This window comes from Balaenoptera musculus, chromosome 13, assembly GCF_009873245.2.
Source record: "Balaenoptera musculus isolate JJ_BM4_2016_0621 chromosome 13, mBalMus1.pri.v3, whole genome shotgun sequence".
Lineage (NCBI taxonomy): Eukaryota > Metazoa > Chordata > Mammalia > Artiodactyla > Balaenopteridae > Balaenoptera > Balaenoptera musculus.
In genome coordinates this window covers 84,103,788-84,130,790 of record NC_045797.1, presented here as the reverse complement: position 1 = coordinate 84,130,790, position 27,003 = coordinate 84,103,788, and the positions used below count along the sequence as shown (strand labels likewise).

At 47.5% G+C, this 27,003-nt stretch overlaps 1 protein-coding gene across 9 annotated transcripts in view; it reads left to right on the top strand.

The window, feature by feature from the left end:
* ASAP2 (ArfGAP with SH3 domain, ankyrin repeat and PH domain 2) overlaps positions 1 to 27,003 on the top strand; it is a 160,563-nt gene that overhangs the window by 82,500 nt on the left and 51,060 nt on the right. For 5 of the 9 annotated variants that reach the window (XM_036872735.1, XM_036872733.1, XM_036872731.1 and 2 more), the window contains exons 4-10: positions 8,552 to 8,626; positions 10,364 to 10,413; positions 12,681 to 12,810; positions 16,605 to 16,690; positions 22,698 to 22,773; positions 23,049 to 23,135; positions 23,985 to 23,993. In XM_036872735.1, the coding sequence (XP_036728630.1) occupies positions 8,552 to 8,626; positions 10,364 to 10,413; positions 12,681 to 12,810; positions 16,605 to 16,690; positions 22,698 to 22,773; positions 23,049 to 23,135; positions 23,985 to 23,993 (513 nt within the window). The remainder of the gene's footprint in view (positions 1 to 8,551; positions 8,627 to 10,363; positions 10,414 to 12,680; positions 12,811 to 16,604; positions 16,691 to 22,697; positions 22,774 to 23,048; positions 23,136 to 23,984; positions 23,994 to 27,003) is intronic. The other 4 variants (XM_036872736.1, XM_036872734.1, XM_036872729.1 and 1 more) reach the window with 2 other exon arrangements.

Here is a 27,003-nt window from a genome sequence, read left to right as displayed (position 1 = left end):
GGTCTCCTCCTGTTGGTCATTGGCTCAGCCAGGACTCAGGCCCCTGCCTCCCTGGGACCTGGAGATAAATGCCAGGTCCAGCCTCTCTGGGTGCATTTCCCTTTGGGAATTTCCACTGTTTGTTAGTCATTCCTTAAAATCTAAAACTTGACAAACTACATCAATACCTGTATATTCCCGATTCTGGTTTACAGAGCACTTGGACGCAGTTTGTTTCATTTGCGTCCCTAGGGTCCTAGTCTTGCCTTGCCCTCAGGTGGAGTCATCTGGGGCCTCGTAGAAATGCAGGCTCCCGGGCCCTTGTCCCCTAGGCCTGCTGAACCAGAATCTCCGTTTCCCCAGGGCACGAGTCAGCCCATTAAAGTCCGATAAGCGTTGCCCTAGAGCAGGGGTCCTCACGGTGCCGTCTGTGGGCCAGGAGCCCCAGCAGAACCTGCAACCTGTTAAAAGGCCACACCCACACCTACTTAATGGTGGTTCTCCAGCTGCGCTCAGCAGCAGCGCCGGGAGGGTTGCTAGAACCCTCCCTGTTGGGAGCCGTTTCCCAGAGTTCCTGATCCATTCGCACTTCTAATCAGTTCCCTGGTGACACTGACCTCGTTGGTCAGGAACCAGCAACCGCTTCCGACTCCTCCCCTGGGGAGACTGAGGCCAGGGCGCCAGGGCCTAGCTGAGGCCGCAAGTATCCAACCTCGAATTCTCGGAGGTAATAGATTCGAAAAGCTGCTTTCGTTTTCGGTGGGTGGCTTAACTAAGCATTTTAACATCATGTGGGTTTTAGAAGAAGCTGTGGATTGACGAATCCTGGGCACTTCTGTGCTGGCCCCCGGAAAACGCGGGTTTTCCAGACTGTTGCAAGTAGGCTGCGGTGTGTGGTTTCACCATCCGTTCTCCAGTGGAAGAGGGTCACTATTTTCTCTCCGCTTAGAACCTGAAAGATCAAAGCTGCGTGACTGCCAGAGACGCAGCGTTAAAGGCAGAAACCAGGTCAGCTGTTTCCCCTCTTTCTTGTGGTGTGAAAGTTGCTAGTGTTTTTGGCAGTTGCCTGGTTTTGATCTTTCAGTTTGTGTTAAACACTCAAGATCTGCGTGGGCTCCCCCATCTCCTTTTTTGATTAAACAAACCATCAGAGTGGCCCTGCTGCCGAAGAACCAGGCCTGGGAGCATGTGTTCATGAGGGCCCCGTGTGAGAACGAGCAAGACCGTGTGTGTGTGTGTGTGTGTGTGTGTGTGTGTGTGTGTGTGTGTGTGTGTGTGTGTGCACGCCCAAAGGCCTTGGGCGGCCTTGTCGCCGGCCCCGGGGAGAGCTCACTAAAAATGAAAGTGACCTAGATGGTTTTCCTTTGTAAAGTGTTTCCCTGTACGTCCTGATGTAGCTGGCACCCCCGGTCTCACAGCCTGTTCCGCTCCAGCCGTGGGTCAGGTGTGAATAGCACTGACCGCTCTGAAGGCCGGTTACCTATGGCAGTAAAATGATGGGAAGGGCTCTGGCCTCATTCTCAGCTCAGCTGCTGCTTAGTTGTGGGATCTGGGGGCAAAGTGGGTGGCTTAACTCTCCCTCTGTTTCCATTTCTGTAAAATGGGGGTAACGCCGACTTCTCAGAGCACTTGTAAGCCTTACATGCTATTAAGTGGCCCTGTGCCATTTAGTGATTTCTTCAGGCCACTTTACCTAGGACCTTCTGCTTCTCCAAAAGATTTTCTGTCTGGATGTTCATTCTTTCAGATGAGCAGCCTTCAGAAAGAACACGGAAAACTGTGCTTTGACCCTGCCCGGCGCCTGCCTCGGGGCCTTTGTGTTAGGAGTTCCCTCTGTTGGGAATGCTCTTCCACCAGCTTTCGCGGGGCTAGCTGCCTTGCTTCCTTCGTACTCGTCTCCACGTCACCTTCTGAAGAGGCCTTCCTGGTCACCATCGGAGAGCCCCATCCCACGAGTAATCAGAGCAGCCTTATATGTAAGATTTGTAGTAGCCCCCAAACTGGAAAGAGTTCAAAAACCTGTCAGCAGTTGTCTGGATAAGCCAGGTGATGGACAACTGTTCAGCAAGAAACGGGAATGAGCCATTGATGCAACAGCACGGATGGATCTCAAAGCGAGTGTGAAAGAAGCCGACAAAGAGCAGTGCATGCTGTAGGATTCCATGTATAGAAAGTCCTAGAAAATGCAGATTATTCTGTGGTGACGGACGCAGATCAGCGGTTGCCTGGGGACCGGAGCCTGGGGAGTGAGCAGCTGGGAGGTGGGAATTGCAAAAGGGCGCAAAGGAGCTTCTGGGGGTGATGGGTGCGTTAACTGTCTGGATTTGGGCGATGGTTTTGTGGGTGTATGTATGTGCTGTGACTTACCAAATTGTGCACTTTAAATATGGGCAGGTTACTGTACATCAGTTACACCTCAGAGACGCTTAAAATTTTTTTTAGGCTACTCGTCTGAAGCATTGCCGTCCACCAGAACTTTTTGCTTTGATGGAAATGGTCTGCATCTGCTGTATCCAGTATGAGAAGCCGCTCACCACACATGGCTCTTGAGCACTTGAAATACGATAGCGCAACTGAGGAATTCAGTTTCTAACTTGATTTTCATTGTAATCCATTTACATTTGAATGGGCGCATGTAGCTAGTGTCTGTCATACTGGACTGCACAGGTGTAATAAAGCCTTACCCTCTACTATAACACCCCCGGCAATGCCACCCACACGCACAATCCTGGGTCTCAGGCTCCAGCTCCTGGAGAAGACTTGAAGCTTCCGCAGGTGCTGGCTGTTTCCCAGGTACATATCCTTGGCTAATTCCGAAGCCTCTGCTAAGAATGCCCTTAATTGAAGCAATGAGGTCTGAGGTCTTTTTGCAACTCTCCGCCCTCTGGCACGGAGGTGCTGCCAGGGCCTATGCCCACATGAACAGGTGTTTGCCCTTCTTTGAAGTCTTGATTTTACCTCTTTAACTCTGTGATTGAGCAGCATTTGCCCAAGTTAAAAAGAAAAAAAACCTGCAGATCCCAGCGTTCTGTCTCTGGTTTCTCATAAATTAGGCATATTAAAATAAACTTAAGGACACAGGTACATTTCAGGTAAGGCTCTTTGGCCATGTTTTATATATGGTCTTTTAGGAAAAGCTGATTATCCCCGAAGAGGGTTGGACACTATTAAGGGTTTTTGAGGAGAGTCCTGGGAAGACCTGGTCTTTTCTAGACTCATGAGCCTGGAGCTAGGAAGATTCTGCCCAGCAACTTTTATGTTTTGAGTCTGTCTTCTCTTTGCTGCTCCTTAAAAGTAGAGCACTATGATACAAAAATCCTGTCTAGGTTCAGGCTTCTCGACAGATCCCCAGCCAAGGAGAAGGCAGCGCCAGGGTTCCCAGGGGTCAGGCTGGAACCAGGGGCGGAGCTTTGGCCGCATCAGCAGCTGCTGGTAACTGGTGACAGAGCTGAAGGAGCAGCCGAGACACTGACCCTGTGGGCAGGGGAAGTGTTACGGGGAAGCGGGGAAAAGATCTTTAGAGAGTATGGAGGTGGCAAAGCTCGCGAGTCAAGGAGTTTTAAGACCCCCCTCTCCCCCCCAAAAAATATAATAATAATTAGGAAGACCCATGTGGAAAGATGGCTATTGTCTGGCTATATTCCCCCAGCCCTGCCCCATCTCCTGGTCTATCTTTGTTTGCTAATCAGCTATGACATTACTCAGGCTGCTTGCCATCTCTGATAGCCCTTCTGCCTGTCTCCCCACGACTGAATCATTCTACGTCTCCTTCTGAGATTACACCCATTTGACTACTGTCACCTCCTCTTGTCAGACATATCCAGGTGAACCCCGGAAAAGGGAAGACAGAGCAGGGAGGACTGCGACTTTGTAAAGGTCGTCTGTGTGCTGTTGGCATTAGATCCATACTTACTGGCAGCAACAGAGAGTAATAACTTGTATTCAGGTCATGCTTGGGGTTTCAGAAAGCCATTTTACTTCATATACTTGTTAAAAGCAAGTCAGAGGATAAGAGAAAGCCCAGTGCTTGCTTGGTGCTAAGGGAAATATTCTAGTTGGGTGACCCAGGGGTAATTTAATTCTTCCCAGCGATCGTAACAGTTTTATTGCTCGTAAATCGAGGCTGGAGTTGCTGAGCACGACGCGTGTGCAGTGATCTCCTGGCTGTGGTTTTCATCTCTCATGGCCAGAATGGAGATGGTTCGTTCAGCTGTGGGCCTGAGGCTGCTGGGCGGCTCCAGTACAGGCAGGCAGAGGGAGACCCAGAGCCCCTCCTTCCTGCTGCAGGGCGCTCTTGCTGAGACAGGACATCTGGGCACCAGCCCGCGGTTCAGGGCCCAGGCAGAGACGAGGGCCAGTCATTTCCTGGACGCTCACCCTGAGTCAGAATGCTTGTGTGCTGCGCGGGTTCCGTACAAGAGCAGGTAAATGCAGAGGGCAGGCAGAGGCTGGTGCCAGGAGTGGAGGAGCTTTGTTAGGAAGCCCACTGATGGGGATTCTGTGTATGTTTGTAATAATTTCTTTAAAAAAAAAAAAGCTCTATGAGGTATATTTTATATATCATAAAACTCATCCATTTCAATTGTACAAGTCATTGATTTTTTGTAGTTTTACCAAGTGATGCAGCCATCACCTTAAATCAGTTTGGGGACATTTTCTTCCCCCCAGTAAGGTCCCTCCTGTCCCCTCACAGTTAATCCCTATTCCCACCCCCAGCCCCAGGCAACCGCCGATCTACTTTCTGTCTCTTTTGCAGTAATTTAGCTAATTAGTTTCTGATTACGGGAGTAGTAGTTTCTTATTTTAGATCATTTGAGTAACCCCGGAAAGAGAAATGGATGGAATGGAGGCCGGAATCCCCTTGGTGGGATTCTCTTCCAGCTGCTCTTTTTCGCTCTTATCTTCTGCTAACCCCCGCCGCTCCCCTGGCTGTGTGCTCCCACTTCTCCACTGTTCCTGTGCCTGGACTCCCTCCAGCCCATCTTGCAAGACGTAATTCTCCCTGTCGTTGACGGTCTATCTCACATAACCCCAATCAGCAAAGATTTCCCTGGTGCCCAGACTGGAAGTAATTTTCCCTTCTCAGAAACTCCGTGGTGTTTTATTTCTGGCTCGTAGAGTTTCCACATGGCACTTTACTTACTTAAATATGTGCTTTATCTGCCTTATTAAACGGTGAGTTCGTGAGGACTGAGGTTCTGTCTAATGCATCTTTGTCTCCTAAGCCCTCTTACCCACCCAGTTTCATCTCCTGTCGCTCCCTGAGGGCCCCGTGTGCCTCCTTTGTGGCAGTCATCACAGTTTTGATGGCTGTTTAATGTCGTGCTCACCCAGTCTCCAGTGTCCAGAATGAAAGCAAGCTGGCCCAGTGTTTGGATGTCCTTAGATTTTCACTCTTCTGGATGCCAAAGCTTAGTTTACCTCCTCTTACCTAATACCTGTCATCACTACCTGAGTTCTTATTTGAATTAAGTAGCAAAAAGTCTCTTTTTTTTTGGCCTTGCCACACGGCTTGTGAGATTTTAGCTCTCCGACCAGGGATTGAACCCAGCCCCTCGGCAGTGAGAGCGCAGAGTCTTAACCACTGGACCGCTAGGGAAGTCCCGATAACAAGTAGTCTTAAAATAGATGTGTAAACCAAATTCTGGGTGATGTTCTTCTCCCCTGCTATAGAGGGTTTTGTTTTTCTCGCTCATTCATGCATACACTCACACGTAACACACCTCCCATAAGAACATACTAGAGTTCTTCCTAGGAATACAGCTTGTAATCTGCAAGCACCTTATTCTTTTTTCCTCCAACCTACCGTGTATCTGGGTCGCTCTGGTGCCTTTGGCCCAGCCTCCCACCCTGAGCAGCTCTGACCACCACCCCTGCCCCCTTGGGCTGTCCCTGCACGTGACTTGTCCAGGATGGCGCTGCCTTGGCTCCTCTCTGGGCAGCGCTGAGGACTGAACGGACCTGGGCTCTGACTCCAGCCACGGCTCTGCGATCGAGTGGATGAAAGGGCGGAGTCTCGCGGCTCAGGAACTGACCAGTCACCTTCTTCCCAAGCCCGCGTCAGCCCGCCTGACTGCTTAAAGCTGTAGTCGTTGTTTCTTTCCCCCAGGAGCCGCTGGTGTCTGTACAGAGTGAAACATGCTGCATGTGGTGTGTCTTAGACTTTCTGTTTAATTCTTGTTGTGTATATATTTATTCTTCCTCTGAGGTGACAAGCATCATGTTTTGTTTACATTTGTAGCCAGCTTACTGCTGTCTATAAAATAGGTACTCAGTAAATACCTGATGAATGAATTCATGAATTCACACATTAGTTATATGATGTTTAAAGCTATTAATGTATCTCTAGATTCTGTCTCTTATGTATTAGGTGCTCAGAAAAATACTTAGGTAACTTGTTTCACTCAGCCATTGCCACGCTCTGTGTAGAGTACTGTAGAGAATAGAAAAACTTGAAGCCGCCCCTTAGGATTCGTGGCGTGAGCTTGATAAGACAAATGTAGGGTAGAACCTGTCAAGTCCCTTAAGAAATATTTTTAAAAAGAAAATATCAGAGGATTTGGGGAGGGAGGGGTCACTTCCTGCTGAGAGGTTGGGATGTTGTTGGAAAAGGTAGCATCCGAGTAAATCCTGGTGGATGGGAAGGCTTTGAACAGCGGATACCGAGATGAAACGTGGCAGGTGAGGTTGGACTGTGAGGGTCCAGATGCGGGAGTAGGTTTGGTCTTTATCAGGGACACAACGCCAGAGAAATCCAACAACTGCGTAGGAGGGGTTGGGACGGGCAGAGACTGGGATCCCAGACGGTGGCCAGGAGCAGGGGAAGCGGTGCCTCAGTCCAGACGAGGGGCAGTGAGGCCACTGAGGGGCAGGCCGGTGGGAAGGCCAGAGGGAGCTGTGGGCGAGCAGGGGGTCAGAAGGGCTGGAGCCCAGGAGGAGGAGAGTGCCGCGAGCAGGGGGTGAGGGGCGGCGGCGGGACAAGGGGCCCGAGGAGGCGGGGGTGGGTGCGTTCTCGCGGCGGGTGGGAACGAGGGGCGCGTGTGGGGACGGAGCCCCCCACGGCTCAGCGGAAGCCCAGGTGTGCTCGCGCCAGGGGTGAGTCACCTGCACGGCCTTGTCTCCATCCCTTCCGTCACCCACGGGACCTCGCCTTAAACTCAGCTTTTCAGTATTTACAGCTTAACTCTCGAGGCTAATCCTAGCGCGTCATAGCTGATGACACTGCCTCTGCTGGGTGCATGACACATGTTGAGCTGTGTAAGCGCCAGACAGAAGTTACCCCAGAAGGCATTTCTGAAATGACGGTCATTAACTGACCATTTATTTGGCAGGAAAGGTGGTTGGTGCAGGCGTTATTACACACCTTACCAGTATTTTTCAAGTAAATTTCTTTCTCCGTTTTGAGATTTCATATGCTGAACAGTGCGTGGAAATCAGATCCCATATCGCCCTAAAAATTGTGCCTGTGGTGGGTCTTCCCAGTCAAGGTAATTCTACTAAAAATAAAGCTCTCCTTTGCTCGGTTGTAAGAAGGGATGCAAAGGGTTCCACAGTCCTGACTCCTGCCTCTGTCCTTTTGTGGTCCCGTGATCTCGGTGCGTGTCACCAAGGTGACACATGCACACAGCCCCAGAAGGCTGCGTGCCACTTGTGCTGACTTAGGGGGAGAGAGCCTGGGGAGGTGAGAAGGTAGAGCCTCAGCTTATTTTCTCACTGGGGAGGGACTCCTGTCGGCTTCAGAGCCGGGGGAGTCTGTGCGTCGAGGTTCTTGCTGACTGAAGCTTTGTGTCTTTAAGTTGCTCACAGCTGAACGGCCGGCGGGGACGGGCTTGCGTGGCGTGAGCATGCCCGCGTGTGTCAGGAGGGTCTGGTTCTCCGCATTTAATCTGTGGTGACAACTTGCTAAGCCACCGTCTTTTGCCTTCTTGCTTCAGGGAGAATAGGGGACCTTAAGACCACTTGTCCCTCCTTTTCCCTTTCTCATTTATCTGCTTTCCTCTCTCTCTCTCTGTCTCTCTCTCTGTCTCTCTCTCTCTCGGTTCTTTTCTAGTTCTCTCTCAACACCCACTTATACACGTTCTCAGGAGACAGAAGCCCCCTTCGTTCTGTTTTTCCTTTTAGTCTCCCCTGTTGGGGGCTGTACTAGGGAGATTGGGGGCTCTGGGCCCCCAGAACTGGCCAAAGCCCAGCCCCGGGGCATCGGATGGAGCCATGAGTGAGAATAGGAAGTGTTTGGGCTTCTGTTCCTGTGTCTTTAAAGTGATTCTGTCATTGATTTTTTTTTTTTCTTCGTTGTAATGATTATCTTTCCACAGACTTCATAGCCCAATAATAGAAGGTTATTATTGTTGTGAAATACAGACAGATGTAGACTTTTCGTTAGTTATATATTCATTTGTAAGGTAAAATCATTACTTAGAATGTAAGAATGAATAAGGCTGTCATACTTGTGCTGGTCAGGTTTTAAGGGAAGTTTAATTATCACCGCGTGTTCTCTAACCTCCTTGCTGTCCTTACTTTAGATTAAAAAGGAAATGGAATAAGGATATTTTTTTCTGTTTTTGTTTTTTAGATTCAGAATATGAACAACATAATCTCCTTCCCTCTGGACAGTTTGCTGAAGGGGGACCTAAAAGGAGTGAAAGGGGTATGACATGAAGAGTCCTGTCACGGGGGGCGGTTTTCATAGGACGTGGAATCACGTCACGCTGGCCAGTCGGGGCAGCCACGGCCTCGAGCCTTCTTCCTGGGACGGCGGGGTGGCTCCGGGCTGCCTCGGGCTCCCTTGACTGGCCATCGTGGCACCACCTTTCGGCCCTATCAGTGGTGACCCGTGGCCTTTCTGGCTCTCCTGCTGGTGCTCCTGATGTGGAAGGGAAAGAAACAGCTCTTCTGGAAGCTGTCAACGGCTTTTGGGTTCTGCCCGTTGAGCAGGGAACCCTGTGTGAAGTCTGGTTTTTCCAGCTAGCGTGTCACTGATTGAGCCCTGGGAAAGGATCCTTGCAGGGTGGTTTCCTGGAGGGAGAATGGGCACCAGCAAGGCCTGAGCCGCCTTTATTTTTCTGTCCTCCAAAGGGTGCTCGTTGTTGAGGCCTCGCCTTGCCTCGTACAAACACTTGAGCCGTGAACTGTTTTCCCAGGCACGTGCGTGGGGACAGTCAGGGCTCGAGTGCTGTGTGGGCACCAGGCACCAAGCAGAAAGTTGCTCTCGCATGTCATTGGCCCAGACAGGTGTGTGATGTGAAAGGGAGGCAATCGTGCCCCAGTTCTTAGGCGACCGAGTGCTCTGATGGGATCCACACGTGATCCCCGGCGGCCTCTGGCACATCCGGAAGCCCAGCCGATCACGGGGGCCTCTGCAGGGGCAGAAGTGCCAGGAGAGCTGTTGGGGCAAGGAGCCTGGGCCCGGGGAGCCGTCAGGATACTGAGGAACACCGCTCAGCATCCCCTGGGGGCCCGGAGAACACGTCCGGCGAGAACCAGAAAAGCAGGAGGGAAGGGCACACAAAGCAGAGGGGAAACCATGCCAGTCTGCAGCAGCATGACGCAGCCCTGCGCGAGGGGCCCTGGGTCGGCGGGGCTGCAGAGTGGGAGATGAGGCTTACGGGGTGGGCAGACGCCTTCCTGGAGGCTTTAGGTGCCAGGCTGTGGAGCTTAGGCCTCGTCAGAAGGCCAAAGAAGAGTCAAAAAAAGAAAAAAATCCCCACAACAAAGGGGTTTTCTCTTCTAAAAGACCCCTGTTAAAGGGAGCATAAATAGGTGGGAACCAAATTTGATAGAATTTCTAGTGGCTCAGTATATTTTTGAGTCAGGCTTTATCAGAGAATATGAGGTCCTGAGTTCCAGACAGAATTGGGAGACCTCAGGAGAAGGTGAATGGCTTTCATATTCTTGTTTTGGGGCCCAGATCAGGGGTGCATGTGTTGAGGAGATTCCTATATTAATAGAAAAAAATCAGAGTCCCTTTCTTTTAGAGAGATATACTAAAATACTTGCAGATTAAATGTTATGTCTTTCTGGGTTTAATTTCAGAATAATCTCAGGGCAGAGGGCAGGGTATGAGTGAAACAGGGTGGGCTGTGAGTTGATACGTGCTATAGCTAGCTGACCTAGCTAGCTAGGTACGTTATATAATTCTCTCCACTTTTGTCTGTGTGCATTTGGTATATTCTATAATAAAAATTTCTTAAAGAGAAAGAAAAAAACTAAATGCTACCGCTAGTCTGATTAAAAGCCTGTGCTCTAAGCTCTCCATTTTTCCTGGGATCACATACGTCATTTATTGCAGAAATTAATACTCCTTTCAGGGCTAGTCTAGGGATAAGTTTATCTTGCCCAGAAATTAATGATTAGTCCTGTTTAATTTATGCCTCTCTGTTTACAGGATCTGAAAAAGCCTTTTGATAAAGCTTGGAAGGACTACGAAACAAAAATGTGAGTATTTTCATTTAAAAAAGTAAGCATAGGTAACTTGAGATTTTAATTTTAAATCGAGCCTTTATTGCTTAAAGGTATTGTCTAAATAAACCTTAATCCAGGAAAGAATTCACCCAAAACTGTGTTGCTGTGGTTTGTTGTGATACCAGATGCTTTCATACCAGGTGTCTACATTCATGATGTAAACCTCTTTAAACTGTTTTTTCCTCATCCCTCCTCTTATGTCCTAATGGCTACAGAATGTTATCTTCAGGAACGTTAATTGACTTCTACGGGTTGACTTCAGGCACTTGTTGTAACATTTCTGATCACAGTTTCTCATTTCCTCAGGTGGAGAGGATTGAGCTAGCTAGAATTGGGCTAGCGATTGTGGGAATGATGATTTCAATAATTTTAAATACTTGAGAAATAGAAAATATTTTTAAATGCCTCAGGCTTGCTTTGTAATTGCTGTGCATTGGGTAATAGAGTTTTCTCAGTGGAAATAGAAACTTTTATATGAAGCCATCTGGTAAAGTGGGATGTGATAAGAAGAAAGCCTTTTCAGATGTAACTACACGTATTTAATCGGGTTTGTTTGCTTTTACCAGCCTTGGGTCTCTATTCAGAGCTGAAGGATCACAAAGCTCACACCAAGGAATCCCAAACCTTTGGTACTCATCCCATCCTGGAAATCTTAAGCTCCCATACTCCAAATTCCAGAGTCTCACTAATGGCACACGTTCGTATGTAAGCACAGATACAGTATTAAACCAGAATGCTTTGAAGGTCGGCTCAACCCAGAGAGGCTCCAGACTCACTATCCCTGGCTCATTAGCATCCTGCATCTGTGTGTCAGTTCAGTGCAGTGAATAAGGAAAGGGTCCACGTTCCTGCTTTACAGGTGGGAAACCTGGCCTTGGTATCTGCTGCTGGTCAACCAGGAGAGGCTAGTTGAGCCAAGGGCAGGACATGGATTTGCCGACTTCATTGAGCTGCCGTCGCTGCTGCCCTCGAGGGCCTTAGAGGAAATGCTTCTGTGCATATCTGAACCGGGCACAGGAGAGGGTCTCTGAAGAGGGTTGCCTGAGAGAGTCTTCTGCTTCTGAAAGGAAAAGGTTTGAAAGAGGAACGAGATCAAATTCTGTAAAATCAAGACAGATAGATAAGGTGAGGACAGAGGTATGCACAAAATCCCAGAATTGGAGAACGAAGGAGCAGCACCCTTTAAAACTCAGAGTAATTCTGGGATCAATTTAAAAATTAGCTCTACCCCTTTACATGCAAGATTGATTTATCCTGAGAGGCATTGTGATACGCAACAAACAGCTTTAAGACGTCTTTACAATTCCTGGCCTGTCGTTCCATACCTGATCATTACAAGAGTGACCGACATCTGGACCATGTCTTGATCCCTTTGCGGTGGCGTCAGGGGAGGCTTGGAGTTGTGTGATTGTCCCCGGGGCCCTCCAGTCACATTGCCTCCCTGGTGCATGAGTCCCTTTAACAACATCCTCACCAAACGGTCACCTTTTCTTTACGTTCTTACTCCCCCAGTCAAGTCACTGAGGGTCTACTGTGCGCCCAGTGCCGTGCTTCAAGATAAAGAACAAGGATTAGAAGCTATATTTCTCGCCTCTTCCTAAATACCCCCTCCCCAAATGATGGGGCCTCTGGACCCAGAGGAACCCATTTCGTGTTGAACAGCTTTCTAAGACACGCTGCCTGCGTTGTGTAGCGTCTGCCTTGGGGCTCTGCAGGAAAGTCTGCGCCCTCCTCTTCATGACACCCTTTATATTTTTGAGTGCTTTCTGTGGCTTTTGTTTAGCCTCCTTTTCTCCAGGATAAAAATCCAGTTACTAGTCCAAGCCCTTCCTAACCAGTGTGACGCGTGGCTGCCTCACCCTGGTCACCTGTCTCGGGATGCACTCCGGGGGTCAGCTGGTACCCTGACCCGCACACTGGACTCGAGCACAGGCGAGCATGAGATAGACGTGGAAAGGGGAGCGACGCTTAAAAACGGGAAAGGTCACTTGTGTTCTTCTGTGATGATGAGCACTGTCATAGTCGAGTTGCTTTGGAAGCATTTGTTGGGTCGATACGCAACAGAAAGGGCCACGGTTGACATGTTTATGACGAAACGCTTTTTCCTTTCCAGTGAGTTCGAGGCCGTCCTGTTCCGGAAAGGCTCGGCGAGCATTTGTGTCCAGGGTGGGTGTCGGGATCACAGCGGGGCTGTCCAGTCTGGAGGTGTCTTGATTGAGTCTCGCTTTTTCCACATGTAGAACCAAGATAGAAAAGGAGAAGAAGGAGCATGCCAAGCTGCACGGGATGATCCGCACGGAAATCAGCGGGGCTGAGATCGCGGAGGAGATGGAGAAGGAGCGGCGATTCTTCCAGCTGCAGATGTGCGAGGTACGTCCGCCAGACGCTTCGGGGCAAACGCCAGATGCACTGCCGGACCCTGTCGTCCAGTTTCTGTTGTTCAGGGAGCGTGGGGCTAGATTAGCCCAGCTCCAGCCTTTCTGAAGGAGCGACTCACTTGAAAGCGGGTTCTTTCTGCTTCCGCACGCGCACACTCGCCCCCACTTTGGTGTTCTTAAGGAGGTGCCGGGGGCGGGGCGGTGACACCCCAGCCGTGGTCCCCTCTGTGAGTGTGAGAGCCTCTGCAAGTGCGTGCCCCCAGGCTCCGCCTGCTCGGGGTGGGGACGGTCCCCAAGGCCAGAGGCCCAGGCACCCTGGGGAGGTCCTCTGTCCTGCTCCACCGGCAGCCCAAGTCCTCGCCTCGGGGAGGGGAGAATGGCAGGACTGACACTCAGAACATTTCTCTGCTGGAGGCTCAGGGGTGGAAAATGTCGAAGACCAATCATGCAGGCCTTTGCTTCCAGCCTTTTTTATACCTTGCTTGGGGGTCTGTTTGTGGAAACAGTTTACCCCTCGGCCTGAGAGTTCGCTCCTCCGGGCGGTGGCAGTGAAGCCCCCTGAGCGTGGTGACATTTGTGTTCCCTCCTGTAGCCAGGCAGACTTACGTTTTGAGTGTCCACAATGCAGGGGTGATATTTGTGACAGGTGTTGAAACTCGGTTCAGCGAGCTCTTGATTCCCTTTAAGCAGTCAACAGCAGAGCTCATCAGAAGGCGCTTTCTGATGTTAGACTGTTTGTTAATTTGTTAATTACAGTAGGAGCCTAGTCCTTATAGGTGTGTGTCTTAGGAGTGTATTAAAATGTGTTTCTATTCCCGGAGCAAACTCTGAAGTGGTCAGCAGAGGGGAATCAGTCCCAGGCATCGGGGATATTTGTCTGGTATTAGTACAGCCACTCCAGCTCTCTTTTGGTTTCTATTTGCATGGGATCTCTTTTTCCAGCCTTTTACTTTCAACTTATGTGTATCTTTGGATCTACAGTGTGTTTCCTGTAGATGATCTATATTTGGATCATGTTCTTTTATCCAGTCTGACAGTCTCTGCCTTTTGATAGGATTGTTTAGTCATTCACATTTGATGTTACTATTGATGTGGTTGGGTTTATATCTGCTCTTTTACTTTTTTGTTTTTTATGTCTTATGTCTTTTTTGTTCCTCTGTCCCTCCTTTGCTGCTTTGTTTTTCATTACGTGACTTTTTAGAAAGTTAACTAAGCTCCAAGTGCTACTGTAGGTAGGAGAGTGGTTGCTTTTATACATATGCTGTTTTATAAACAGACATCACATATAATAATACCTGCCTGACCCGTTTCACACAGTGTTGGAGAAATCATCCCGGGTGATAGAGACAGGGGCAAAGAAACCGCTGTGTGTTATACAGACACTCTATTGCTCTTATTGACTCTGGGTAAAATTAAGTAGTAGTGTTTCACAGAGAGTGGATTTGGGAAGGGCGTGTGTGTGAGTTCAGGATGAGCTCTCGTTTTGGCTAGTGAGGAGGAAAGCTATTGACGTAAACTCTGCAGGACTGCTTGTTAAAGTACGTTTAGTGACCGAGAGACTCAGCCAGCATGTTAGTGTAATACCCTTGAGGTGAGGGTGCAGGTTCCATCCTCAGCTCTGTCGTTGCTTTCTGGGACGTGCACCCAGCACTGGGCTCTTTTCCTCGTCTGGGTGAATGGGTGTGTGGACTGGTCAAGTAGGTTGTTTTATTGGAAAAACGCTATCTACCCGACGTCTCTAAGTCACACACGTGAGTCGTCTGTCGGGCGGGTCCCCGAGTGGCCGTCGGGCCCCAGCCTGTGCCGAGCATCACGGGGTCCCTGCGCTGCAGAGCTGGCGGTTGGTGGGGTCTGGCGCTCCGGGCAGGCACAGAAGCAGAGGTGGGCTGACCGGGCAGTGAGGTTGGAGTTGACAGAGGAGCACACATCTGATGAAGCCTGTACACACTGACCAGACAGACCTGGGCTGGAAGGAAAGAGCATCCGAAAAGCAGTCCCTGAGGACCCAGCCCCTCAGAGTGAGCAGACTGCTGCAGTTAAAATCATTTTAAAATTGTTCAACCATTTCCTCAAACTGAAGTTCTCAAGTTTTGTAAACGTTTGTCGTTGTTTAGGTGTTTAAAGTTTTAGTTGCGTGGGATCTAATGTAGAAGAGTGACTTCCAGGTGTTTATTTTAAAGCTGTGGAACTTTTTCTTCAAAATGAATCTTATAAAGACAGTCAGTATGCCAGATAGGTAATACAGAGCTTCCGTGAATTGAGAACGTATGAGAGATCCGCTCTCGCTTTTTTATGATTATAAAAATACGTGCTTTAAAAAATTGGCCAGTATATATGTGTGTGTGTGTATGTATATATGTGTATATATATATAAAAGAAATTAAAAATCACCACAGATTTTACTTACCAAAAGATTACCGCTTTGACATTTAGCTAAACATCTTTCAGATATCCCTATTATACACACATAAAGACAACTTGTATAAACAGGATCATTCTCCACTGCTGCTTTGTAACCTGATTGTTTTCACTCGCTAGTGTGCTACAGACATCTTTCCATGTCAGGAAGTCTCTGCTTTATTGGCTTAATGGCTACATAGCCCTTCTTTCTGTGGATGTACCACACTTTAATTCCCCATTCATTACATTTAGGTTGTTGCCATTTTTCACTTTTACACACAAGTCTGCAACGAACCTTCTTTTCTAGGCATCTTTGTAAACTTTTATGATTATCTTCTTAGAATAAGTTCCTGTAAGTAGAATTTCTGGGTCAAAGGGTACGTGCATTTTAACGTTTGACACATGGCCAAGCATCTTATTAACCATTTAACCATTTTAATACATTGCCAGACATCTTATTTAATTAACAGAGAATAAGTATCAGAAAGGAGGGAGATGAGGATGTAAAGGCAGTTGACGTAGTTACCGTTTCAGCTTCCCTCTTCCAGCTGGGCTGCCGCCTGACCTGGGAGGCCACTTGAACGCAAGTTTCCCAGGTTACAGCTGAGATGCCTGTGGTCAGCAGGGGTCAACAGCTCTTTCGGGGGCATTCAGTCTTAGAGGCGACGCATTCTCAGAGTTGTTGACGCCCTATTTCAGCAGTGGAAGGGACAGGGAATTTATGGAGTCTTTGTCCTATAAACTTTTAGCAAAGAGCAAGTGTATTTCCGGATGCTTGTTTTGTAGATCCCTGGGGCTTCCTGATGTCTTAGTGGTTGTTAATGAAGTCTCCAAGTTGAAAACGGCTTTAATTTATTTGAATTTAAAATTCCTTTTTTTTCTTTTTAAACAATCACGATGTTTTTTTAAAAGTGTCAGAGAAGTGTTTTAGTATTAGAGACATGGAGACAAAGTCTCAACTACAGAAGACTAGCAGTTAGTGTTTAGATGATGACCTGCCTAAAGAAAAGGACCTGGGACAGAGTATGTGGACAGCAGTGTTTGAGATGGATAGAATCCCTTTCATTTGGACTATCCTCATTCTTCCATGCAACCAGGGCAGAAATTTCTCCTAGCCGGTTAAGACAGAATATTTTATTACTGGGGAGTTCTTGGCACTTAAAGTTAAGCATTTACTTACCTGTATGTCAGATAATGCATGTGGCACCAAACTGAAAGAAACATTTAGTTATGGCATTCAAAAAATATTAAGCATCTACCATGAGCCCTACCCATCGTGCAAAATGTCAGAGAAGTAGAAGAGGTGATCTGTCCTCAGAGGCTCACATTCAGCTCATATTCTGCTTCTATCTATGACATTTCCTGTTTTGTTTTGTTTTTTAACAGTATCTGCTGAAGGTCAATGAAATTAAGATTAAAAAGGGAGTGGATTTACTTCAGAATCTGATCAAATATTTTCATGCCCAATGCAAGTAAGTTCTTTTTCTTTGTTATGATGGTATTTCAGATGTTTCTTTCTTTATGGCAACTTCTGGGAGATCTGTAGTATTGTGTTGAGGAGAGTAAACACTTATTTAAAACTCTGTAGTAAAAGGAATGAAACAGTGATGCAGGCTACAACAAAGATGAACCTTGAAAACATGTACCAGAAATAAAAGACCACATACTGGATGGTTCCATTTACTTGAAAGGTCAGGAATAGGCAGATCCACAGAGACAGAAAGCAGATTGGTGATTGCCAGGGCTTGAGGGAAGGGGGCAGGGAGGAATTACTGCCAGCGGGCACAGGGTCTCTTTTTGGGGTCACGAAAATATTCTGGAATTAGATAGGGCTGATGATTACGCAACTTTGTGAATAAATATACTAAAAACCACTGAATTGTACACTTTAAAAGGGTGGATTTTATGGTTTGAGTTTTATATCTCAAAAACTAAATGTAAAAATCTACATTATCAAATATACTTATTTTTGCTTTTCTTGTAAAGTGGCAAACTAGTTTGATTCTCGGATGTTCTTTATTTGTTAAAAGAGAAATGAGATGGTGTTAATGCAGTGTCTTAAGTTAAAAGAATACTTTCATGTATTACTTATCACATAAAACAAATGACAGTACTGAGCAAAGGAGGCTGTGTGTGGAAGGGAAGGAGGAACTTGCAGGTCTGGGAACCGTTCATGTACTCAACTTCACCGCGTCCGTCAGCCCTTCACAACCTGGGCCTCACCTCTTGGCCTCATTGTCTTCCCCTCTCCTCATCCTACTTCTCCCTGACCCCCCGTCGCTGCTATAAACAGGCCGCGGGCTCATTCACTGCTTTTGTTGAGTATGTGCCGTGCCTCGGGCACCGTCCGAGACGCTGGAGACAGAGTAATGTACGTCTCAGGCACAGTTCCTGCTGGACCAGGTAGGGGAGCTGGACTTAGGCAAGCACACTTATAACTGCACGTTTAACGAAGTGTTCTGAAGTACGGGAGTCTAAGAAAGAATAGAATAGAAGAATATAGTTCAGGTTAAGGTTGAGGGCAGAGATTTTTTGTCTTTTTTCTGTTTCGTTCCTTGCTGTGTGTTCCAGCAGCCAGAACACAGTACCTGGCCCACAGTAGGTGTTCAAATTCTTCTTGAATTCGCTGCAGGCCTCTTTGAGGGACATGTATTCATGTATTCTGAGGTCTGAAGGGTGAGTAGGAGCCAGCAGGTAAGGAATGGGGGAAGAACAGTCCAGGCAAAGTCAAGGTCTTGAGGCAGTAGGAAGGCCAGTGTGACTGAAGGAAATGAAGCTGCATAGGAAAGCCTGGGGTGGGGACAGCTTGGAGGTCTGGTTAACGGCGTCCGATTCTATCCCAGACGTACTGGGAAGCTCTCAAAGTTTCAAGCAGAGGATTCATTCAGCAAGTAGTGATTGAGCTCCTACTGCGTGCCAGGTGGTGCAGCATGAAGGAAGCCAGGCTCCTACCTGCATGGACCTTCAGGTGGGGTGGGGAGACTGCAAGCGCATGGGCAGGTATGTGACGGAGATTCGGGGCCTGGCTGTGGCTGTGCAGAGGCAGCAGTGTGACGAGAAGAGCGTGTGCTGGCTGGGGACGCCAGGGTAGCTCCTCCCCTTCCGGTTCTGTTGCAGCAGGTTACTGTGTGTGTTGAGAAGGACCCAGATGGGGAGGAGCGGGTGGGCGGTCACTTAGGCCTGCAGGTTGCGTCCGAGGGCGCTCGGAGCCGCAGTGCCGGGCGCAGGCTGCGACAGTACCGGGAGGGGTGCGGAGCGACGTGGACATCTTTGAGGGTGCTACTGTGCCACACGCATACACTTGCTTTTCCCTTAACGGGCTGTGCCCCACGCTGCTGCCCCCTTACACACGATGCGCCCTGTGCCTAGAATGCAGTTCTGCCCCTCCTGTGCCTTCCCCAGCCTCTGTTCCTCCTCGCGGCCCAGCTCAGGTGTACCTGGCTGCTTTGAAGTCGTCTTCTCTCCCGCTTACCTGAACACTTCTCTTCCTCCTTCTCGTTACCACTGTGCTCTCTGCACATTCCCCTGAGGGCCCCTTTCGTGTTGTCTCCCGCTGAACTGTGTGCTCTTCAAGGATGTCCTCCATGACATTTATTTTTTAACCTCTAGCACGTTTACCTGGAACGATTTGCAGTAGTGAATTGCACTGAATTGGATGGAGCTGTGCTTTGGAATTCTTACTACATCTCTGACGACACTGCATTTCTAAAGCAGTGGAGGTCCAACAGCAAAGGAAGATGTGCTGTGTGATTCATCCTGGGTTAACAGAAGAGCTCCAAGCGTGGAGCTTAGAAAATAGAAAGACCTCTAATTTGCAGAGTTTTTAAGATGAATTATTTTACAGAGACTCAAAATCCTGTGTGATTAGCATATAAATTACTTTTTCGGTCTTATCCTTGTAACCTTATGTGAGGCTGTTTAGGAAGTGGGTTGTTTCCTTGCTGATATTTTATTTTTAAAAAGAAGTTATTCTGGGATTTCCTTTTTTTTCTTTATTTTGCCCAAACTAATCAGTTGGGTAGCAACAGACCACTTGTGGAAAATTGAACCATTTGGCCTTTTATGGGCATGAGCTCAGTAACCTTTAAAAATGATGAATCTTCCATTACTTCCTTTCTGGATGAGTGAGTGTGTGTGTGTGCGTGTGTGTACGTGTACACACACACTGCACGCTCTTAAAAACATTTGGAAAGCTTTGACTTTTCAAATGCATATTTTGGGGCGTAAAGTGTGGAGCCTGAGTGACTCAGCCATGGGACAAAGGAGCCAGTGGCCACGCGTGTCTCTGTCCTCCGGGCAGTTCCTTCGCGTCCCCATTGAACATTCCCGGTCTCCACTTCTCACCGGGGAGCACGGCTGTGCCCGGCGGGCAGAGGCAGCGTGCTCAGCTGAAGCTGCTCGTCTCTGCAGGTACCAAGAGGCCTCTTGGTGGAAACTAGATTCTGTGGAACCATGTTCAGGTGTTCACCATTAGAACTGCTTAGGCAGACATTATTTTGCTTTTTACTCCTTTTTGCTTTGCTCTGGAAGCATTCTTGCAGAGTATGTTCTTTGTCTTTTATTTCATTTAAGGAAAGACTTGGCATCTCTAGTTCCTAGAAGAGCCTGCAAAACGTGTCTTACTAGCCTTTGCTGCTAAAGATTGAGGATCCTTTTCTCTAGTGTGAACCTAGAAATAGGGCAGTCTTTAAAACAGAAATAAACAAAAACGGTCACGTTCTAAACAGTAGTGATGAGCGTTGAAATGACTTGTTCTCTGAGCAAGTACCTGCTGAGAACCACTGTGACCAGTTGCGGCTTGATGAACTTGGATTGCAGTTGCAATGAGACCCAGTCCGGTGCCCTGGACAAGCGCACTCCAGCCGGGGGGGAGGGCGGAGGCTGCCGGCCGTGAGGCTGCAGTTGCGAAGGCTGGAGAAGGGAGAGTCCGCCCGCTTGTGGGCGCCTGAAGGTTGAATCTCAGTGGGTGTATTTTAAAGGCTGGCGAATTTGATCAGGTAGGCTAGAAAACGTTAGATAAAAAACAAAAGTCGACATTTGGTAATACCGATGGTAAATGTTGTTTTGACTGAAGCTTGGGAAAGTGTTAACAGGCTCAAGCTAAAAAAAATGTCTGGGGGTTTGTACTTAGGAATGTTGCGGTGACAGCAGTCAGCAAAGGGGCCCCTTTTTTTGAAGCTTTCCCTAAGGCCAGAGAAAGTATACAAACATGCCTCAGTAAGGACGGTACGGAAAGATAGGAGTTTTGAAAATCAGAGGGAGGAGGTTTCCTAGGTAGACGGTCAGGATTGGCTGTGCTTTTACAGAGATGAACCCTAAATCTGTATCGTTATTCCAAGTGTGACACCGTGCAGTGTCATGATGGAAACAGCGTCTGTGATGAGAAACACGTCTCCGAGCCCTTGACTCCACTGCGAGGTGCTCTCACTGTGGGGACAGTTGCCAGGCACAGAGATTCTGGAGCTGTGCACCCGCTCCCTTTCCCCGAGAGCAGGACCGTTTCTGTGCTGATCTCCTGTGATAATTTTCCTACCCCCTGAACTAGTGTGTGTCCAGCTTCTCTCTCTCTCTCCCCCTCCCTCCCAACCCCGCCTATTTTATAAGAATTTGAATTGATTAATAAAATAGTTATACAAAAAAAAAAATAGAGCTGAAACAAAACATGAGAACCGAATGAGTTCATGACAAGAGGGAAAAGCTCAGTTTCTCATTCCTGTGTTTGTTCTTCCCAGTTTCCTTTTCAATTTAAAATTGCTGCTCTGTGTCGGCCATTGTGCTCAGAGTGGAAACACAGAGACGTATATGGCATGGCATTTCTGCCCTATCAGTGGAAACAGACATGTGGAAAAGTCATTATAACACGGACACAGTTGCTACACCAGAAGCGTATTTTACATTTAGAAAAAAATGAATTAGGCAAAATACAGGAATGAGAATGTAAAGTTAAAGTTATGCATATATCTGAAGATTTTTAAGGTAAGAAATTCTAATAGCCCAACCTCTGATTCCTAATAACTAGCTAGTAGTGGTTCGTAACCCACATCCTGTGTGTACGCTTTCCTCTTCCTTCCTCCCTTCCTCCTTGGAGTTATTGTATTAAGTGTCATGCAGCATTGTTTTTACAACCCCTCCTGCTAATTGCATACTTGATATGGGAAATTCCCACAGGACCATTGCTGAGTTTCAAAGAAAGAAACAGGTGAACCCCAGATCACTTTTTGAAGATAGTTTCCTTGGTACCCAGTAAACTGGCAGAAGTTAGAAATTCTCCTTCTTTCCTCATTAATTTCTTCATTCAACAAATATTGTGTGTCTGAAATGTGTCAGCTTTTGAAATGTGTCAGCTTTTGTGGATACTGTGTCCTCACCCTCCTGGAACTTCAGATCTAATGGGGGGATTTTATTTTAAACAATTACACCAGCAAACACGTAATGGCAGTTCTGGTGAGTGTTCTGAAGCCAGAGACAGAATGCTCTGAGAGAATCTGGCAAGGAGACCTCTTTGAAGGGATGGGGGTTGTGGCACACCTCAAGGGTGAGGCCATATCTAACTTAAAACGTGAAGAGTGAGTGGGAATGAACCAGGCGAAACAGAAGGTAGGCTGCAGGGAGAACTCTTGAGAGGAAAGAAACAGCAAGTGCAAAGGGCCTGAGGCAGGGAGGACTTAGCTCCATAGAGGAATAGAGAGACGTGAATAAAGGGGCAGATGGTGTGGGTGGAAGCCTGGAGACACAGGCAGGGGCCAAGTCCACGGGCATTTTAGGCCTCCTTACAGGTTTTGAACTCTCTCCTAAGCTCCCTGGGAAGCCTCTCCTTCCTCTCAAAAGGGTTCAAAGGCAGTTTGCTGCACATCAGCCTGCTGTTGCTGCAGAAAAACTCGTCCAGCCTCTGTTGTACTTCCTGAATCACTGGTTAAAGATGACTTCACAAGCACTGGGTTCTGAGCGTTAAAAATATAAAGTTCCTTTTGATATTCGATCTCAAGTTCTCCAACCACATCTCCCTGCTCTGCCCATGGGGCGTGGCCATTCATGTGCTTCAGGCTCGCTTGCTTTTTTTCTGCATTCTTTCAATTTTCCACTTAGCTGTTGCCTGTCAAGGAAAATATTTTAGCCTCTTATTCTGTGTTCACCCCATGCTTTCCTGGCCTCAGACTCTTCCGTTCCTGAACCGAAGCCTTTGCTGCCATTTGTCAGTAGAGTCCTGTTTCCCGTTATAAACTGAAAATTTAGGGCTCATTTTATATGGGTCAAGAAAAATCACAAATACGAGGCTTACTGCAGTGCCTTTTCTCTTAGTTTTGAGTGTCACTTTATTCTTGGTTTGCCTAATATTTCAAGGTTTGGGTCCTAGTCTTTTCCCCCAGGAATTCCATAGTGATCTCAGCCATTTCCTTGAAAGAAGTTTTTTCTCCATCTAACAAAATTGTTTTCTCTTTTATGAAACACAATCTATGTTTCTTGTTTTTTTCCTCCTAGTTTTTTCCAGGATGGACTGAAAGCAGTTGAAAGCCTCAAACCTTCCATTGAAACACTTTCAACGGATCTTCACACAGTAAGTAGTTTCCCTCCCACATGAGTGTTGAAAGGGTTTTTATGCGACAAACACTTTGATTTAAATGTTGCTTCCATGTAATCTCGTGTTTGCGTGCTGTGCTACCCAGAAAGTGACAGCCCTGAAGCGCCACACGGAGTGTGGAGAATGGGGTTCCCGCTCCGTCCTCGGTCTTGGTTGGGAGAAGGTTGCGTTTATGGAGAACTGCTCCGCGAACTCCACCATCTCACTGTACCTCAGCCGTACTTTTCTCTGCTTTGTTTTGTTTTTTAAAGATCAAACAGGCCCAGGATGAAGAGAGAAGGCAGTTGATACAGCTTCGAGATATTTTGAAATCAGCATTACAGGTTGAACAGAAAGAGGTGAGGGGATTTAATTTTGAAAGATTGCTATTTTATGTTTTCATCCCTCAGTCTCGGGGGCTTCGGGACTGAGGAGGTGAGATCCAGGTCTCTGGGCGCTCAGTTCACTGTGGGGCTGTATCGGGCAACATGGAAACATGTAGTTTGTTCTTTAAGTTGGTTTTATAAAACCATCTTTTTAAAAATATGCTTATTTCATGGGGAAGCATGGCCTTAATCGCAGTATTTAAACCTCTTCTGCTCCGTCCATTGCTGGATGAATAGCTCTTAGGGTCTCCGTCACATAGACACTCGTTATTCATGCCGTTGGTTCTCTCCCTGGAGCTCTGTGGTTTCCCTGCCCACAGATATACATGGACTTTGCCCGTGTGGCATCAGTGGGTGACTGGTGACCATCTGAATCTTCCAGCCTGGAGATTATGTTCCATAAAATGGGAGGAGCTTGATTTTCTTGGAGCTGCTTTCTGATGGGCAGAAACCTTAGTTTTCTTGCGTCATCTCTTTCATATAATCACTTCTCTGTGGGCCAGCACATTCGCAGTGATGATTTGTATTTGGGGGGCTTGTTGGAAAACCTTTTAAAAAGTAAAATTTGAGGTAATTGCATATGTTTGCTACAGTGTGGCTATTATAATGTGAAATTTAACATAAATCCACTTCCTTGTCAATAAAGGAACATGTTTAAGTGTATAGCTAGTAGATTTTAGATCAATACCTCTATTAAACTACTTACCAGAGCATAAAGTTCCCTGTTGGCAGTTTGGCATGCTCTATTTTGTTTTAAGTTCTTGTACTATAACTGAATATTGTTGTTTTTCTCCCAAATGCATTTACCTTTTGTGACCGAAGTCTAGGAGAGTAAGTAGTTCAGTATTTTAATAAATTATAGAACTTTGCATGCTTTCTTCATGAACTTCAAAAAATAGATACTTCCTCCATGTATATACTAATAGCTAGTAGCATTTTTTATTTTTACTTTTCTTCTTTCAGTAGCTGTGGACTTTATTAAAGACTAAAGAATTTGAACGCATAAATGATAGTGAAATGGAAATTTTCCAAGTTTACAGTTTAGCCTTTGGTGTCACTCCTTTGTGAAAGTGAAGCCGCTCACCCCCTGCTCTTCCGCTGCGTTGCTGAATTCTGCCTGTCCTTCTGATGTACCTTAATCCCTCCCTCTGGAGGGCTGCCTCTGCCCCCCCCGACCCCCCCAGTGATCTGTATCGCACATTTTGTTTGAGAGAGTTTTTTCAATGGCAACATATATCTTTGGGGGCTTGATGGACACGTGCTCAAGTGCACAGATGCTTTTTCTCCAGCTGGACCTCGAGCAGATTGAGGCGGCCCTCCTGCCTTCTGTGCCCATCTGGCCGTCACATCATAGCACCATATTGCTCATTTCATCGGTTCTTGGTAAACAGGGGTCAGCTAAGTGAGAGACTGGCCCATTGAGGTTCCATGCTGGGAATTGTGTAGTGCTGGGAGTTACCCACAGCATGGTGACTTCCTCCCCGTCTGGAGAATCCAGGTCCTGACACTTGGATATTCCTAAACATGGAATATAAACAGAAAAAGAAAGAACTTGGAGTATGGAGAATATAGTGGCCTGATTGTAACCAGAAGAGGTAGCACTAACGCAGGAGCCAGGATGCCATTGAGCCCTGGAGAGCTGGTGGGAATGGTTGGAAGCAAGAAGGGTCCGAGAAGGAGGATCAAACCTGTGAAGCAAAGCTCAGGTTTAAAATACAGGAGAGCGGGTGCTGGAGTTCAGTAGCCCTCTGGGCACAGAGCAAGGGCCGTGTTTGCTTTGGCTGTGCAGGGGGAGGGGGTTTGGGAAAACTGGCTGTTGTCAGAAAGCCGGTTATTTACCGCTTTGCAGAAAAGTATAACAGATTTACCAGCACACACCAGAAGTCTTTAACGGTTTGTTGTTTTTGTGTTTTTTGTTGACCAGCCGTTCTGCCCAGATGCACAGCGAGGTCAAATGAACCTTCTTTACTGCTCTTCTCTGGCTTTATGCCCAAAGATCGAACCCACCGATCTCCTGGCTGTGAATGTCTTGTCTTTTCTGTGTATCACATTCTGTGTTGCTTTTTGATGATGGTATTCCATAAATTGGACAGTCTGTGAACGCAATTGCAAGTAATAAGCAAATATGGATAAGTTAAATTTTATCTATTTTAAAATAATTTTTATAAGTGGGGTACCTCCAATTACAAGAATCGAACATTTGGGCATTATTGTTGTTTAGCTCTCATCCCTTGTTTTTGGATTCTCTTCTGTGAGGCAGAAAAATGAAGGTGTTGATGGATTTTTTTCAGTGTTATAAAAATTCTACATAATTATAGTTCATAAAAATTAGGTAACGTGCCCCAAGGAAACTGCAGTGATGGTTGGTAGGAGTTACTCTCCTAGTTCCTTCCTGTGAACCTTAAACGTCAGTCGTTTGGTCTAAGTGAAGGAAATGGCCGTCACATACAGGGGCTTTGGGCTGCTGCTCTGTCACCCGTGGCTGTACTTTGGAGAAAAGACTGTGCCGTCGCGATCCCAGCACCCCCACACCTCCAAACCACTGGCGTTCCTATCCTGTTCCTGATATTTCCGTTCCCTGTAAATAGGATGCTACACTTTGACTTTTCCATTATTTTATTTTGAAACTTTTCAGACTTACAGAGACGTTGAAAAACTATGCAGTGAACACCTATATATGCATCATATTTTAACATTTGGAGAAGACCCCCTCTACAAAGTTACAACTCTCAACACCGCTGATCTTTGCATGAGCTTCCTCACTGTGTGCCTTGCCTTCTCCCGCCTTCCCCATCCCACAAACGTCCATTTCAGCTGCGTTCTGCTGGGACAGGTCCCGCTGCGGTGCCGGAGGATTCTCTGCTATTTGTTGAGAACCCAGACGTGTGCTGTGCGGGGGAGGACTCAGGTTCTGGGGGATGGTCTTGGTAGGTCTAAGTGCTGAAACCACAGTGATTTTTCCACTTTGGCGATCTCTCTTCGTGCCAGTTTTGCCTCCCCTTTTTAAAGTGTCCCTGTCTGGTAGGATGTGGTCGAACAGTATGTGCTATCCAAGGAGCAGAGGTCCATTCCAACTCCGGCCTTTTGGTCTGGGGTTGCATATCTTATCATGCTCAAATCTGTCCTTAATCAGAACCCTCTGGCTAGGTGTCCACTTCCCACCCCTCCTGCCAGGCTGCTGGGTAGCCTAGAACTGGCCTTGAGTGCCGACTCCATGCAAGACCTGGCACATTCGACTGCCATTTCCTCAGCAGTTAGTCCAAGCAGGAGCTGCACAGACACGCACCAGAGTAGGATAGATGCGGTTCTTCCCTCTTAAAGGGCTCACGGTCTGGGGTGGGGACAGAAAAGGAGTTGAGCACAGTGTGATGAGAGCTCTACTGGAGGTCACCTCCAAGGAGGGTGTCACCCCGGTGTGGGGTGGGCAGGTGTGTGTCAGGAAGGAGGGTTTGGAGGATGATTCAGAGTTAGGAGAGGCCCAGCAGGTGAGACAGGTGGGCCAGCTTCTGACTAGGCTGTCCAGCAGCGTGTACCGTTTGAACCCTAGGTCTTCCACTTCCTGCCAGACTGACCTTGAGCAAGTTACTTGACTTCGCCATGCCTCGGTCGCTTCATCTGTAAAACAGGAGTGACATTGCCTACCTGAGAGTTGTTATGAGATCTAAGGGACAAGTTCTGTTAAGCACTTACACATTGTCTTGATAAACGGATACTGGTTCGTTCATTCATTCCACAAATACTGGGCTCCTGATGCCGACGATACAGGAGTGAACAAAAAAGACCCGATTCCTTCCCCCGGCCTTGGTAGTTGAACAGTGGTGGGTGGCGGTGGTGGTACCTC